Source organism: Scophthalmus maximus, chromosome 9, assembly GCF_022379125.1.
Source record: "Scophthalmus maximus strain ysfricsl-2021 chromosome 9, ASM2237912v1, whole genome shotgun sequence".
NCBI classification, from domain to species: domain Eukaryota; kingdom Metazoa; phylum Chordata; class Actinopteri; order Pleuronectiformes; family Scophthalmidae; genus Scophthalmus; species Scophthalmus maximus.
In genome coordinates this window covers 11,349,130-11,364,046 of record NC_061523.1, presented here as the reverse complement: position 1 = coordinate 11,364,046, position 14,917 = coordinate 11,349,130, and the positions used below count along the sequence as shown (strand labels likewise).

The 14,917-nt window shown below is 43.4% G+C and overlaps 1 protein-coding gene across 1 annotated transcript; it reads left to right on the top strand.

The window, feature by feature from the left end:
• The first annotated feature begins 2,788 nt into the window (after positions 1–2,788).
• LOC118320050 (BTB/POZ domain-containing protein KCTD16-like) lies at positions 2,789–13,707 on the top strand. Its single transcript, XM_035650827.2, has 2 exons — positions 2,789–4,283; positions 13,105–13,707. Exons 1-2 carry the CDS (start codon positions 3,461–3,463, stop codon positions 13,554–13,556), a joined length of 1,275 nt encoding a protein of 424 aa, XP_035506720.1. The 5' UTR covers positions 2,789–3,460; the 3' UTR covers positions 13,557–13,707.
• The last annotated feature ends 1,210 nt before the right edge of the window (positions 13,708–14,917 follow it).

The following is a 14,917-nucleotide window of genomic DNA, read 5'->3' as shown; positions in this document are numbered from 1 at the left end:
CAGCTCAACATGTTTTTCATTAAATCCTCTTATACCTCAGAATCTGGTGGGCAAAGTGAGTAAGTAGTATTTTTTATGATAAGTTTCATCATGATCTGGTGCCACGTGATGCTGATCTAATCGACCGCAACTACAGTTAAAACTTTGAGTGGTTGGCCTTCCAAACAACTTGAGTCTATGACTTAAAGTTTTGCACAGATACACAATTCAATGGCACGAGTGACACGTGTGTAAACAATAATAAATCAAAAATTCCACCCGCACCAAAACAGCTTGGACCAACTGAAGCTGAAACATGGCACACAAATAAAAGAAACCTGACTCAGCTTTATTTCACAGCCTCCCACTGCATTATCCCTTTTCTCTTTTCATAAGCCTGCCATTAATTCCACTCAAAGTATTTAATCCTATTAATTCTTTGTGTTGCAAAATATGAATAAAAAGCACTTAGGTAGTTTTTTCCCCCTAATTTACTATGGCAAGCAAGGATTTGCGTGGAAACCATTGAAAACTGCAAATATTGTGATAGCAACTGCTCACACACTTCTTTTAAACCACAATTAAACTGGCTAAATTGTCTTTGATCAGTTTTGTCCAGTCTGAAATGTTGTTGCAGCATGCAGCTTTAATTTTGGTGTTTGATCCGCTTTCTTAAGTGGAACACAAATATGTTAGTTAGAGCCCATTAATGGGTCAGGCCTATTGGGTTAGAGTTTTGGCTGTAATTTCTTTGCATTTTTGCTCAAGACACACTGCACATTATAATGCAAGCGCTTGCAATACTCTCAATTGTCATTTTAATGTGACAGCACATACATATTTCCTTAATTCACACTCATCTGGGACCCATATTGTCTCACATTATTCATGCTGAAGTTGCATTTAATTCAACCCCTTACAACAGATACTTACCTGGGAGTAAAGTGCATGGGCAGGAAATCAAACAAAGACAGGAGGCAGGAAGATTGGCTCCTAATGGGAGGGTGAGTGAGATGAATAAGAAACAGGGTTTATAGCACATATGGGAAGAGAATCATCCCCAAGCAGGGGCTAGTTAATGAACTCCAAGTTATACTGTTATACAAGTTCCACACATTAGCTATGTGTGAATTTAGAAACAAAATCCCTGCGGTAAACTATACCAAACGATTTTAGATGTCATTTCCTATCTACAGTTGTGTCCACTTGGATGCTATTGGGTCACACAATCAACATCATTTAACAACATAATTTCTATTGTAAGCTGTAAAACCTAAAATCACAGGAAAGGGAGATCAGTGGCGTGCTCACTGTCGCTCCAAATCCCCACTGTTTGAATCCCACTCAGTCCCCAGTGGCTGCTTAGCAACCCCTCTCCAGCACAATGTAGTCTGAATTAACAGGGCAAAGCGTGACCGCTGCCTCCTCAAAACCACGAGTCAAGGGTGCTCTCCCATCATCGACGCCTTCTCTCAGCACTGCAGTAATGAAAGCCTCTGATTTAAAACAACCTGGCAACACATCAGTCTCACACATACACACACACACACACACACACACACACACACACACACACACACACACACACACACACAGACACAAGCTGAAAAACAAACAAACAGAACAGACTGAAAGCCAGATCCACCTGATGTGGGCAGTGGACAAAAGGGACAAACCCAATAAGTGTAAAAGTAGTCCCCCATATTCAGGGGAACATGAACCTTTGAATGTATATTTCCAATTTGCTCCCCCATATGTTGTATGCCTTGTGAACAAAACTAGCGTGTGGCCTACATATAACTGCATATGTATCTATAGATGTTGACATGCATTCTCAAGCCTTAAATGGAGCCTTGTGTCTCATTTTTACCAAACTGGATTTTACGCCCTACAGTTTCTTGGCGTCACTGTGGAGTATAGTGATTGGTCCATGACAGAGCAGGCCCTGAGCAATAATGTGTCAGTCCCAAACCCATGTCCTCCTGCTCCTACAATCCAGAGAGAAGTGACTGCCTTAAGGTTTTGTCTCCACGAGTTACCCTCCACAAAACTGCTGGGAAAAACTGCAAGGAATGTAACCTTTATGGGAGATTTGTTACCGAAATTCACTAAGGGGTGATGTGATGTGTCAAAAGACTTCTCAGTGTAAAATAAAGGGATATCAATCACTGCATTGTTTTCCCCCCTCTCTTGTAAAGAGGCCATATTCTTTTACAGGAGAAAGAGCATGGAGCTGTGTGGGGAGGGCTGAGATCTGTCCGTGGTGCTGAAGTAAGAATTCACTGGGTCAAATCGATGAGGAAGGGTTTCAATTTTCATATCAGTCAGTGTTCTGGGTCAGAAGAATGATACTGTTCAGTCGGAGGCAGAAGAGTGAAACTGTCCTTTATTTCTATATAATGTTTTAGTCCTCTTAGGCAGTTGTAGCCTGCAGAAGAAGAGTTAGAGTAGAAGTGCGCCTACAACGTCCCTGGAGACCAACACGCGTGGCTGTCACTGCCGAGGAGTCTCTGAGCAAGACGCTGCGTGGGATCTAACCCCTCACCCTTCTCCCGGGATAAGCGCGTCAGCTAAAAGCGTAAAATGTAAATGCGAAAGCCCCTGTGAAGACTCAGAAGAAGGGATTAAAATCCGCAACGCTGGGATGTTAATACTGCATTAGACCCGAATCCGCTACGCCAGCTGCTCGTCGCCCGTGGCTGGATCAGAATTTCGTGAAGAACTGCACAGATGCGCGCACGCGTATCAGTCCATTTTATGTCGATCTCCTGCAAATGTAATTTTCCTTTAAGATGATGTAAGACATCACTTCATGGGACGGTTCTCTCTCTTTCTCTCTCTCTCTCTCTCTCTCTCTCTCTCTATCGCGCGCGCACAGTTTAGAGCAGCACAATCTTAAACCTTCCACTGGACCAAGCGTTTCCGCTCTCAGCAGTTTGGAGAGATGGAGGAGTCCCGCTTCCAACCTCGACGCATGTTTCAGCATCCCACTTGTCAGGAGCGACGCTTAGTAGCAGGCTGATGGGATGCAGACACACTCTTCAGTTCATCTTGGACTGGATGAACTAGAAGCCGCGCGCAAGAGGGCGAGGTTCCCACAGAAAACTTGGGAGAAAAGATGTTTGGACTTCTTTTGATGGTGGGAAATTTCAGAGAGAAGTGAAGGATTATGTGTCTTTGGAGTCGCACTCATGATCCACCGCACTGGACATGTGTAACATGATGCTGGTTGTGATAATCGATTGTGTTCAAAAAGGATAAACCGTGGGCAGGCACATTTACGCATGGGGTTAAAGGATATACTGGAGGCGCACCTTGGGATTGTTTGTCATTAGACGCTGGCTGTGAGGACTGCAGCCTAAATAAAGACTGTGCTTCGGATGTGACTGCATCAACACCATGCAGCTTCAACCCACACCCTGAACTCCTGGGACATTTGCGCTCCGTGGTACAGACTCGGGTTTCGTGCAAGATCTGAAAAATGGCATTGAGCGAAAACTGCAAAACGCAGCCCGCAAAAGAGCAAGGCTCAGTGCAAAACCCTCCATCGGATGTGATTGAGCTAAACGTGGGTGGACAGGTGTATTACACTCGTCACGCCACACTGACAAGCTTTCCAAATTCCTTACTTGGGAAGCTGTTCTCCAACAAGAAGGGGTCTTCAAATGACTTGTCCCGGGACCTCAGAGGACGCTATTTCATAGACAGAGATGGCTTTCTGTTCCGGTATGTACTGGATTACCTCAGAGACAAGCAAGTTGTCCTCCCTGACCACTTCCCCGAGAGGGGGCGATTGAAAAGAGAGGCGGAATACTTCCAGCTGCCAGAACTGGTCAAACTTTTGTCCTCCGACGAGTCTAAACTATGCGCAGACGAGTTGTACAACAGTGATTTCGATGAGTCGTCGCAGGGCAGCGACCAGAGGCTTTGCCCCTCTTACTCCTTCGATAGGAGGTATGGCTACATCACGGTCGCGTTGAAAGGCGTTTGCGCGGCGGGAGGCAAAGAAAGTCACACCGACGCCAAGGCCAAAAAGTTGCCTCGGATCTTCATCAGCAGCAGGATCGGCCTGGCGAAGGAGGTGTTCGGAGACGCCCTGAACGAGAACAGGGACACGGACCGGCCACCGGACCGCTACACCTGCAGGTTTAACCTGAAGTTCAGGCACCCGGAGAGGGCGTTTGACATGCTGTCAGAGAGCGGCTTCCACATCGTGGCCTGCAACTCGTCCCTGACCGCGTCCCCCGTCGGTCATTACGCGGATGACAGAGTCTGGTCCAATTACGCGCACTACATCTTCTACCGTGAGTGGAGATTTATTCCTACATTATACTCTCAGAAGTGGCGTGAATCACATTAGTGACTTCGACCTTCAGAAGTCATGGTGCAAACAACTGGGAAGTTAAACACAAACAACACTGGGTGTAAAGTAATAAATGAAAATGGTGCCCCTCCCTACCTCCCCACACAAATAACCGCATCCGGACTATATAAGCAACAGTAGTTATGTTGTCACAGGAAGGATGTATTACTCAATTAATCGAGATAAAAGTTCACTTTTTATAGTTTTACATGCAGATAACCTACTGTGTTTGCTTATTTGTCTTGATTTAAAGGCGAACTGCAGAAACCGGTGTGTACCTCACACCACCAGGAGGCATTGCAGCAATTCCTTGCAGCCTCTTTCAAACCTTCCAGTGCCTTTAAACTTCTGTTTGGGTCTAATTTGAGAGACAACCTTGCCCATGGGTCCTCAGGGGAGTTGAGTCACAACGCTGTTACACTTCATGTACACATATGTCATGCTGGTACACTTCAAGTACACATACGTCATGCGTGGACATGGGTTATTGCTCAGGTTCTACCAACCAATGGCTTATGAATAATGTAGCAACAGTGGGGAGCAACGTTTCACATGGATGCTGCTGCAGGGTCTCGAATCAGCGTTGAGTTTGTACTCGAAACAAAGTTTGTTCATCAAAAAAATGGCTTAATTGGCTGCAAATGTGGTTCATTCTATTCTCTGTAGAGGGAGGAGTTGGACCATATGGCCAATTAAAAAGCACTTTCACTTTGTTCATTATTCTGAATGGCTTCCTCTGGAAGAGCGGAGGAGAAAAAAAAAGTTGATTGGTTTAGTTGGAGGTGCAAGAGGGTGGGCTGACTAAAGCATGACATAAAGTTTACCAATAGTGTTGTTAATAAAGGATAATTATTAGAGAGGGGTCTGCCTTGACCCCCGGTAACACCCAGCCAGCCCTAGTAGGTGGAAGTGAAGCGGGGGAAGAGAGGGGAGACGCTGCAATAATTAGTAGCATTGTAGGGAAAATGATGCAGAGTAAGAGGAGCACAAGGAGGAAGGGAACAGATATATTGAATTTAAAGAAGCAATCTGAACGGAAGTGAAGAAGAGGGAGGCGAGCAGATGGAGGAGAGAGCGCCTGAGCACGAGGGATGAGACAGTAAAAGTTGCATGAGGCCTGGCTAAGGGGAGAAAGAACCGAGGCAGAAAGAAGAGAGGGGGGAGCGAGGAGCAAAAAATAGATTAACGCAAGTGTCAGACGGGGAAGTTCATTGAGTCCGAGAGAGAGGCGCGCACAAGATTTTGGGTGGTAAGACTCGGCACAAGACTGGGACACTGGGTTGTCGTTCAAAGAGAGCAGACAAGGGGAAAGAAAACACACACACACGGATGCATATACGTAGAGTGAGTGCAAAGAGAGGAAGGCCTCTTCAAGATGATGGATAGACACGTCAAAGTCAGGCAGACGTGAGAACCCCTGCTCCACAGCGGCACAGCAGCCTGCATCCACTTTCTGAACTAATACTGTAACCTGATTCTGAATGTGGGACACTGGCTGGCCCAGGGCAGATAGGCCTAAGAATACATGTAAGTGCACCTTTTTTTTGAGGCGGAGCAAGAAACAGATGCGATTTATTGTTGTTTGCTGTTTTCAGTCGAGCATTTCTAGCGCTCTCTCATTCTCCCCCTCCGACCCATGCCCCCTCCCATTGGTCGCATATGGAGTGAAAGAAACAGGCTGGGTTTGTTGAGAGTGTAAAAAGAACAATCCGACACAGTTGTAAACAAAGTGAGACTCTCTGCCAGCCTGTCAGTTCCTTTGCATCATCCGTGCTGCTCGCCCTGTTCAATGCATCAGTTGTTTTCTACACTGACTCTCAGTATGCGTGCAGACTCCAGTTTCTAAAAATGCCCACAGTAGATATTAATCATTTAAAGTGCAGTATTGTCTGTATAAACAGTAAAGGGGCTCATCCATTCATAAAGTGAAGACACTCTACTCTCAATTATTGTTATCCACTCCTCCCTGGTTAGAAATCTGCTCTTGGTTTCTCCACAGACTAAAACAAATGATACTTTCGGCAAAAGGGCAGTCTCCTCGGGAGGCCACGGCTTCTGGGCATCCATCATGAACAAGAGGTTCTGCACCTGATGGCCATGATGAATAATTCACATTTAACCTGGTGTGACCCGTTCACCCTTTGAAATGAGCCAAAGAGAAATACATCAAATCGATCACCCACACACATTACAGGGAACAGGGCCGAGGTTGTAGCTGTTTCGGTGAAATAATCAAGACGTTCCGCTGGTCGCTGCAATTTGCAATGCATTGAATTAAAGAAACGCACAGGAGACCGTTTCTGCAAGTGTAAAGAAGAAGAAAAATTATATATATATAATTATATATATAAATAAAAATCATGAGGTTGAAAAGTACACAAGAAAATCAAAATCTTTTCTTACCATGAACATATTTTTTAAAAACATTTCTTTCTTTTTTCATTTTCTTGGAAGAAATGTGCTTACTTACTGAGGTCCTCCTGTTGGGTTATTTGTCGAACAGAAATTCCGATTGTTCAAACATGATACGGAAATTTTGTTGTTTGATTGGCAGGGACCATATTATTGTTATAGTGATTAACAACTCCCACCTCCCTGTTGGCACGTGGTCCCACGTCTCTTCATTGCCAACTATCTCTGGGGAAAGAGGACAGTGTTGGCAAATTTAAAAAACAAATTCAAAACCCAAAATATTTCCCCATCTCCACTCATCTGCTGGGGCTGCAATTTAGGGAGATAGATGCTAAGCTATTCTAAGGGCAAAATCCAAATAAAACTCATATATTTAAAATAGAATATCTTCTTTCAGTCAGTTCACAGATGAATATTAGCTATCATCATAACCTGCTTTGACATTACAGCCTCCACATCACAGTGGCAGAGCAAATCATCATTGAACATTGGGACTGGTTACAGCAGAGGCAGTTTCTTATTCCCCATTCTGAAAGAGCTGTGCAGAAGTGTCCTGTCAAAAATGGTGGACATACAGTAAAGATGGAAAATGATTATTCTTGCCAGGTGTGCTCTGTTAATACAACTCTGCAGTCTTCATTTGGGCTGTGAATGAGATGATGTGCGGACATAATGGCTCCTGAACAATGGCCACAGGACGACAGGGAGAGACAGGGCGAAAGTAATCAATTGCCCGGGTGTAATGGAGGCCGAGATTGGTCTGTCTACGAGCTCCCAGAGAGCCTAGTTGGAGTCGGGATGGATTGGCAGTGCCTACATAAGATGAATGGCACGCCCATGAATAACTCATATACGTCTTAAAGAGCACCTGGGCAGAAAAATGGTCCAAAGTCAAGCCCATGAGTGTGCGCTTGTGCCGTATAGTTGCAGAACCGTGTGCAATGCATCAGTTCAAGTAGACAATCAGGCTCACCTTGGGAGTAAATCTGAGTTTATTGAAAAGGTGCAGATTCAAAAGGAAAATGTAGTTTCTGAAATCAATCATTCTCGGAAAGCAGCGTTCACTGAATACTGAAGGACCATGCTGGTTGTTTTGTATGAGTTTGGTCATTAACTAAAGTTTTGCTGCTGCTGCTGTTTGTTTTCTAAGTTGTACTTCAAGGTTTTGTATTGATTTATAGGCAGCCACTATTTCCCATTCCATCTCACTGCACAGTATTAAAATGATCTTGCAGACTTAGTTAAGCGGAGATTGGTTGGTTTATAACATTATCTTTCTGACTAAATTTCCCACTATGCCTGCACAAGCTGATTTATTGGCTCATGTCCCCACCCCACAAAAAAATATAGTGTATGACAGCTGACTCACAAATCACAGATGTTGGTGGTGTCCTTGAACGCACCGTCATGGAGAGCTTTCACAACAGTTTCTGCTTCATTACCGAGTGACGATGAGGCAATAAAGGTACAGATATTGATGGATTGTTCATATCTCAAGCAATGTTCAAGTGTCATATTGAAATTCCTTCATTAAATCTTAACATGAAACACTTAAAAAATTCCAGTATGTTCTTAAATCAGAATCAGAAGTACTTGATAGATCCCCGGGGGAAATTGGGTTTGGCTACAGTTGCTCCAACCAAGAATAGAAATGTTTACAGACCTAAAATTATATAAGATATAAATATAAAATATGAATACGAAGATGAAGTATGAAAAAATATGCTAATGTATATGAACACTATAATACAATATAGACAAGAGTTAAGATGGTTATTGCAAACACACAGGTGTAGATAACTTGTGATAAATAATGGTCTAATTACTCTGACATTGTGTGACAGTCCGAGTTGTGATGCCCGACGACCACGGGCAGGAATGACTTCCTGTTGCTCTCTGTGGTGCAGCTCGGTGGAATAAGTCCACTGCTAAAAGCACTGTGCTCAGCCAGTATGTCTTGGAGTGGGTGGGCGACAAGAACGCCTGTAACCTCATTTCTGACACTGCCGTCAGAGAGTCCAGCTTCACCCTGACAACATCACCGACCTTTCGGATCAGTCTGTGGAGTCCGTTGGTGTCTGCCAGCCCTCATAGAAGACTACAAAGAAGAAACTAACCTAAGTAGAAAGTTAAAAAAAAGAATGATATTGCTCCGCCATCATTTCAATAGTATCATTTAGTTCTGCTATTTTTGCACAGGGTATATAGCTGAAGGTGAACAGGTATAACAGCTCTTACTCTCTGACATCTAACACCTCAGCCCCGCAGAGGCACCTAATGGCTACTTGGGAGGTGAATCTCCTCACATTGTGGGCAGAGCTCAGAGTGTTCTGAAGACAGGGGGATCCACTGAAGGAAACTCTGAAAGGCATTGACTGTTTTTTTTTTTCCCCCAACAATAAGACTCTGTATTGAGGTTCATGGCTGCATGCGCAAACTGTGCATATGCGACTTTGTGGATCAAGTTTGCCCATGAGAACTCCTGTATTGTGGTGGGGATTTCAAAGTCGTTTGATGCTTGTGCGTGATAATACATGTTCCTCTCAGAATATTACCCACTTGACAGGTCGTGGGACGTCAGAATTGCCCCCCTTCTTTCCCCCCACTCTCTTGAGGCTTCCTTGAGCTGTTGACAAGAGCTCTTTGAATACTCAGGATGGCTTCTCACTTTCTCCCCACCTCATCTTGCATCATCGGTTCTTGTGCAGTGGAGGGGTATGGCGCTGGGTCAGGGGACAGGCCCACAGGGAGAGGCTGATATAGACATTTCAATCTGTCTGCTTTTGCTCGTTCATTTCCCTGTCAGGGAGCCACTCAGCGGGCAGCCACCCTCTGACTTGGGGAGGGGACGGCAACCGCTCGCCATTAACAATCAGCCAGTGAAGCTGTCACTCTCCTCGTGGAAAGCAGATCATTCGGGCCGACGAGAGACTGTAGGAGATGCTGTGTCCTTGAATTAGGTCACGTGAAGCTCCATGGGTTACCCTGACTTATTCCTCACCAGCTCTTTCCCCCCACTGCTGCTGGTGACGGTTATCTCGGCAGCGTGTGCCGGGGGTAACTACTATTGACAAATTCAAATGTATGCAGATATTACAGACATTATTATACCTGGCAAGGAGAAAGGCTGTGGCCGTCAGTTAGGTCATACACAAACTGCTGAAGTGATACCTTTGCATTAAATAGGACTATCTTGGTTAAATGGATTTTCCTCTCCCTGTAAGGACAGTCACTGCCTTTGCAAGTAAGCCTTTTTTCTGCTGCAAGGACACGCTGGCCTAATTTGTGAGCTAGCATGCAAGCATGTAAACTACACTCTTCCCGAGGCAGTGGAAGAGTAAAAAATTATTTGTGTAACCGGAGAATATAAGAGTGTGTCTAAGATCAGAGCATCTCTACTCGTAAGGGCGTAAGTCCCTGTCTAGCTGCATGAATATGCATATTTAACCTGCCAGATAAAGTTACCCCGAATACATGCAGTGTTTTTCACTTTTTTTCTACCCCCCAAAAAATGTTTTGCACTGTAACCATGCAGCAGCCGAAGCATTTATTATTCACAAGACTCAGCCTCACAGGATTTGTCGTGTTTAGACAAATAAGAAACCGTAATGAAAGTATATAAAGTAGAAACGCTCGTTTGAGAAATTCAGAAGTTTTGTTTATTGTCTGAGTCAGACAGACTCGATGTAAAATGCTGCTTTGTGTTAAAAAAAAATGTATTTCATTTATTTAGATTGAGGGCACAGTTCACATCACTGCAGAGGCTCAAATATGAGAGGCGGACAGCTTTGGGCCCTCAACTCTGAACGTAAAAAATAAAATGCGTTATGGCTTCCTGGTATTGTGCTATATTACAGCAGCAAAAATTGCTGATTGCTGATTTAAATTTTTTTTGTTTTATTTAAATTTTGCCTCCCATATTTAAGCATATGATTACACTGAGCCTTTCTCAGATTACATGTCGGAAGCGCAGAGCTGCTCTGCCATTTAAGACATGAAACACACTTGATGAGTCAGTTCATCACAGATAAAAAAAACAACAAATATGCCGACATCTGGCAAGATACTCAGTGACATTTGAATTTGAGTTTTGCCAGAGCTCCCTGCCTTCAGTCCCCATCATGTCCTACTTTCCTGCCATTTAAAGCCTTTAAATGTTTTTAATTTTTTTATGTCACTTTTATCCAACATCCAGACAGTTGAATTTTCATAAAACTGACCTCTCTCGGGCACGAGCACAAACATCCCTGCTTTCATTAGATGCGGAGATGAGTGTGCGGAAACCCGGTGTGACACGCCTGCATGCTCCTGTGCAGAACTCGACTCCCTCTCTCTGTGTTATTTATGAGAAGTGCAGACACGGCTTGAGCCTAGTCTGAGGACCAGGCCCAGTCTTTTAATGTAGTTGGAATATGATCTCTGAGACAGACTGTATGGATCTGAGAAAAAAACACAACGCAATCAATGGCTTCCCTGAAAAGATATTAAAGTGTATAATGCACAGCCACTTGTTTAGACGTACCCAGGAGTGACTTTGTTTCCTGACAGGGCTCTTTGTTGTTTCCTGACTCTGACAAAAACGTCAAAGCTTGACTCAGACTCATTCTTCTATCGATTTTTAAAAAACATATCCATGTTTTGCGTTAAAGACTGTATCCCATACTAAATATTTAAAAAAAAAAATCAATTTACATAAGAACAAAACCAATTTAAACTTTGATGTCCCTGTCAGAGCCAAGACAACATTCATTTTCTGTCGGGATCTATTTAGACAAACTGTCGGCTGAAGCACAGTGAAAACCCAGGTGCTCCTCAGCCTGTCAGTGGCTTTCATAGAATTCATTCTCCTGCATGGCCTAAAAATTTTATGATGCTATTATTGGGTGTTGGCTTGTTTCCTAAACGGGTTGCCCCTCTGGACTACCGCATCAAGCCATTTAGAAACAAAGCCCAGCCTCCCTCCTCTTGATCTTCCCCACTAAAGCGCCTGCATCCATTTGCCTGGTGCTGCTCGTCTGCCGGATCTGGCTAGATTCATTTTTTGTGCGGCGAAATTGGTGCACTGATTGGCCTCTTTACCCATGGATTAGCTATTAAAAAGCTGTTAGAGACTCTCTTACTATCAGCCCAATGCAATCATCACACCAGAGATAAGGTCATTATTACAGTATGCACAGAGAGGTTAAAATCCCCCTTGAACTCTGTGCAGTATAAATTGGTGCATGCACTGAAAGGGGGTAATGGACAAATGATTGCGCCCTCAGAGATATCACTGGTATTGAGTCTGTAGCATCACATTGGAATAAGCCATTAAGAGGGGTTTAGAGTCTGTGCACATTAGTTTATTTCTCGCACACTGTTTTTCTCGCACACATTTTTCAACTGTGCACATTTGTACCTTTAATGAGACCAGGGTTCAGGAATACTTTTGGAGACGAAAGAGTTACAGTGTTTACTGTCTTTACGTGAACACTTCACAAGCCAGCGGGCAGGACAGTAAAGTAGTTCTGGTTCATAATTAAAAGTGTAGGAGGATGTGAGACGAGAAAAGGACTAGGCACAGGGGGAAAAATGAAGACCATTAAATTCTTCTGCTTGCACTTGGTTCACTGCTCCTGCAGTTTGTGACAAGACGTCAGGACACCTGCAGGGTTAGCAGGTTCATCTATATATATATATATATATATATATATATATATATATATATATATATATATATATATATATATATATATATATATATATATATATACATATATATATATAAAACAGTTTTTTCTAACCCTCCTCAAGGTAGAAAGCACATTTGTACACTTATTTGACAGAGTGAACTAAAAGAGAAAATAATGCACCACCTTCCTGGGAGCAATGTTACAATTCTAACAAGAAATTACAATGGCAAAGCAGATTTCTTTGGTGTCGAGACAAGCTTTGCCGAGGGAAATGCGGAAAGGACTTTTAGGGAGCCGACACGAACCGCATTGAGCCCTGGGGTTCTCCTTATCAGAGGAGGGGATATGCTCAAACCACCAGCACCTTTAGATGAAGCTATTAAATGTCAATCTCAATAACTTCCAGATTCTTACCCCCCCCCCCCACACACACACACACACACTCATCTCATATTCATTTAAAGATATTTGTATGACATTGAAACTGCTGTGTAGGCATTTGTCAGCATTTGCTTGATCAGTACAGCTGTTTCTTTTGATTAGTTGTGGAATCTGTCACCGACTGGGACATTACCTTACAGTTTCTCTCTGCATGAATGAGAGTCTTGTTGTAAAAGGAAATTTAATGCATGAGGTCAGATCAACTGACAGGTGTATTTGCATGTGTGTTTCCCATAGGTGGGCCCTCAAGGTGGTCGTCCTCTCACTGCGACTGCTGCTGCAAGAGCCACAAAAGTGAGCGTGAGGGGGAGAGCGGAACTTCTTTCAACGAGCTCTCCACTTCCTGTTCGGAGACCCAGTCTGAGGCCAATTCCCCTCAAGGAACCGTGATCTTTGGGCCCGTGAGGCGGCAGCCCAACATCCAGACGCTGGACCGCCCCATGCCTAAAGGACCAGTTCGCATGCTGCAGCAGGCGGAGATGCGCCGCAAGACTGAAATGCTCCGCGTGAGAACCTTCGGGGTCCGGGAACGTGATGCCGCAAAGAGGAAAGCCAATAAGGAGAAGATGACTCCAGAGCAGGAGCTGGAGAAATGCATCCAGGACTTCCGGCGCATTAGGATTCCTGATCGCTTTCCGGAGAGGAAGTACATGTGGCAATCAGATCTCCTGAGAAAGTACCGTCTCTAAATATGAGTGTGAAGAAATAAAGAGAGATGGTACAGTAGAGACGAGAGAGAGAGATGGTACAGGGAGTATTAACTGCTTGGGCAATAGACTGCACCCTCTAAAACACTTACAGTACTTAAAGTAAAAAAAAAAAAACTATGGCCACTCTCCCCGCCAGCATGACTAGAGGAGCACACACACAGTACAAGGCAGCGTGAGTCATTAACTTGTGAAGTATGCACAGTGTTGTATATGCACATGCGTAAATCAGGTTACTCCTGTTGGGGCTTAGATCGCTAACCCTGTTCTCACTTCGGAGAGCTGGAAGCCAGGTGTAATAATGTCTACTACTATATCACTAGTTGACGCAACAAAGCAACCTCAGGGGCAACATAATTTCAACACATCAACCTATCACACACGGTACGTGCAAATGCCCTCAATAGATGTTTTTTTTTTTTTTAAATGGATGCATCCAGATGGTGCTGAGAGTTAGCAATGGAATATCACTATACTCCACTGATAACACATATAATTATATAATAAGCTTTGATAACGGCACCGCATGTCATTTCACCCTTAGCATAATTATGCAATATCAAACAAACGTTCAATTCATTGTTTTGTGTGATGGGTAGAAATGGTGTGTCATGACTGAGACTAACGTAAATGAGGAAAAGCACCGTCTAGATCTGTTTGCCATTGTGAACGTTTTTGTCTCATTGTGTGTTGGATAGACAATGTTGTGTAGGTAGAATATAATGCCAATGGATATTCATCTAATCCTTGATTGTAAATGTGCAAAAAAGAAAAGAAAAAGAAAAGCTAATAAATGGGTTAGAATTGTATCTACCAATAGTGGAGCTTCTCATGACCTTCAAAAATGTGAATTTGTTTCAGATTTTAAGGGACATTCCAATCTTTGTGATCGTTCACTAATATTTTATGTTTATATATCACTATATAAACATAGCTCAGCAACCACAACTATGCAGGCAGGCCAGGTTTAAATTTACATAGACTGTAAATAAGGACGTCTCGACATGTCTTAACTTCATCCCATTGTACAAAAATGAAGGCAAAAGGACACTGCGCTTTAAAAAATTCGGCATTGGAGCTGTCATGTTGTCCATCATGCAGTCTATGTGCTCATCATGAACACAGAGCTGTAGTGATGATCTAAAGAGTTTGGAGGGTGTCCTGAAACAGAAAACAAAAAAAGAAGGAAACAATTACCTTAACAGTGTGTTTATCTGTTCTAATGTACATTGGAAATATTAACATGTATGGCTAACCAACTTACTGTCGAATACCAAGGAGCTTGTCATTATCATCTAACATAACATCTAACATCTAGTTTTCTGATGAAAAGATAAACGTAC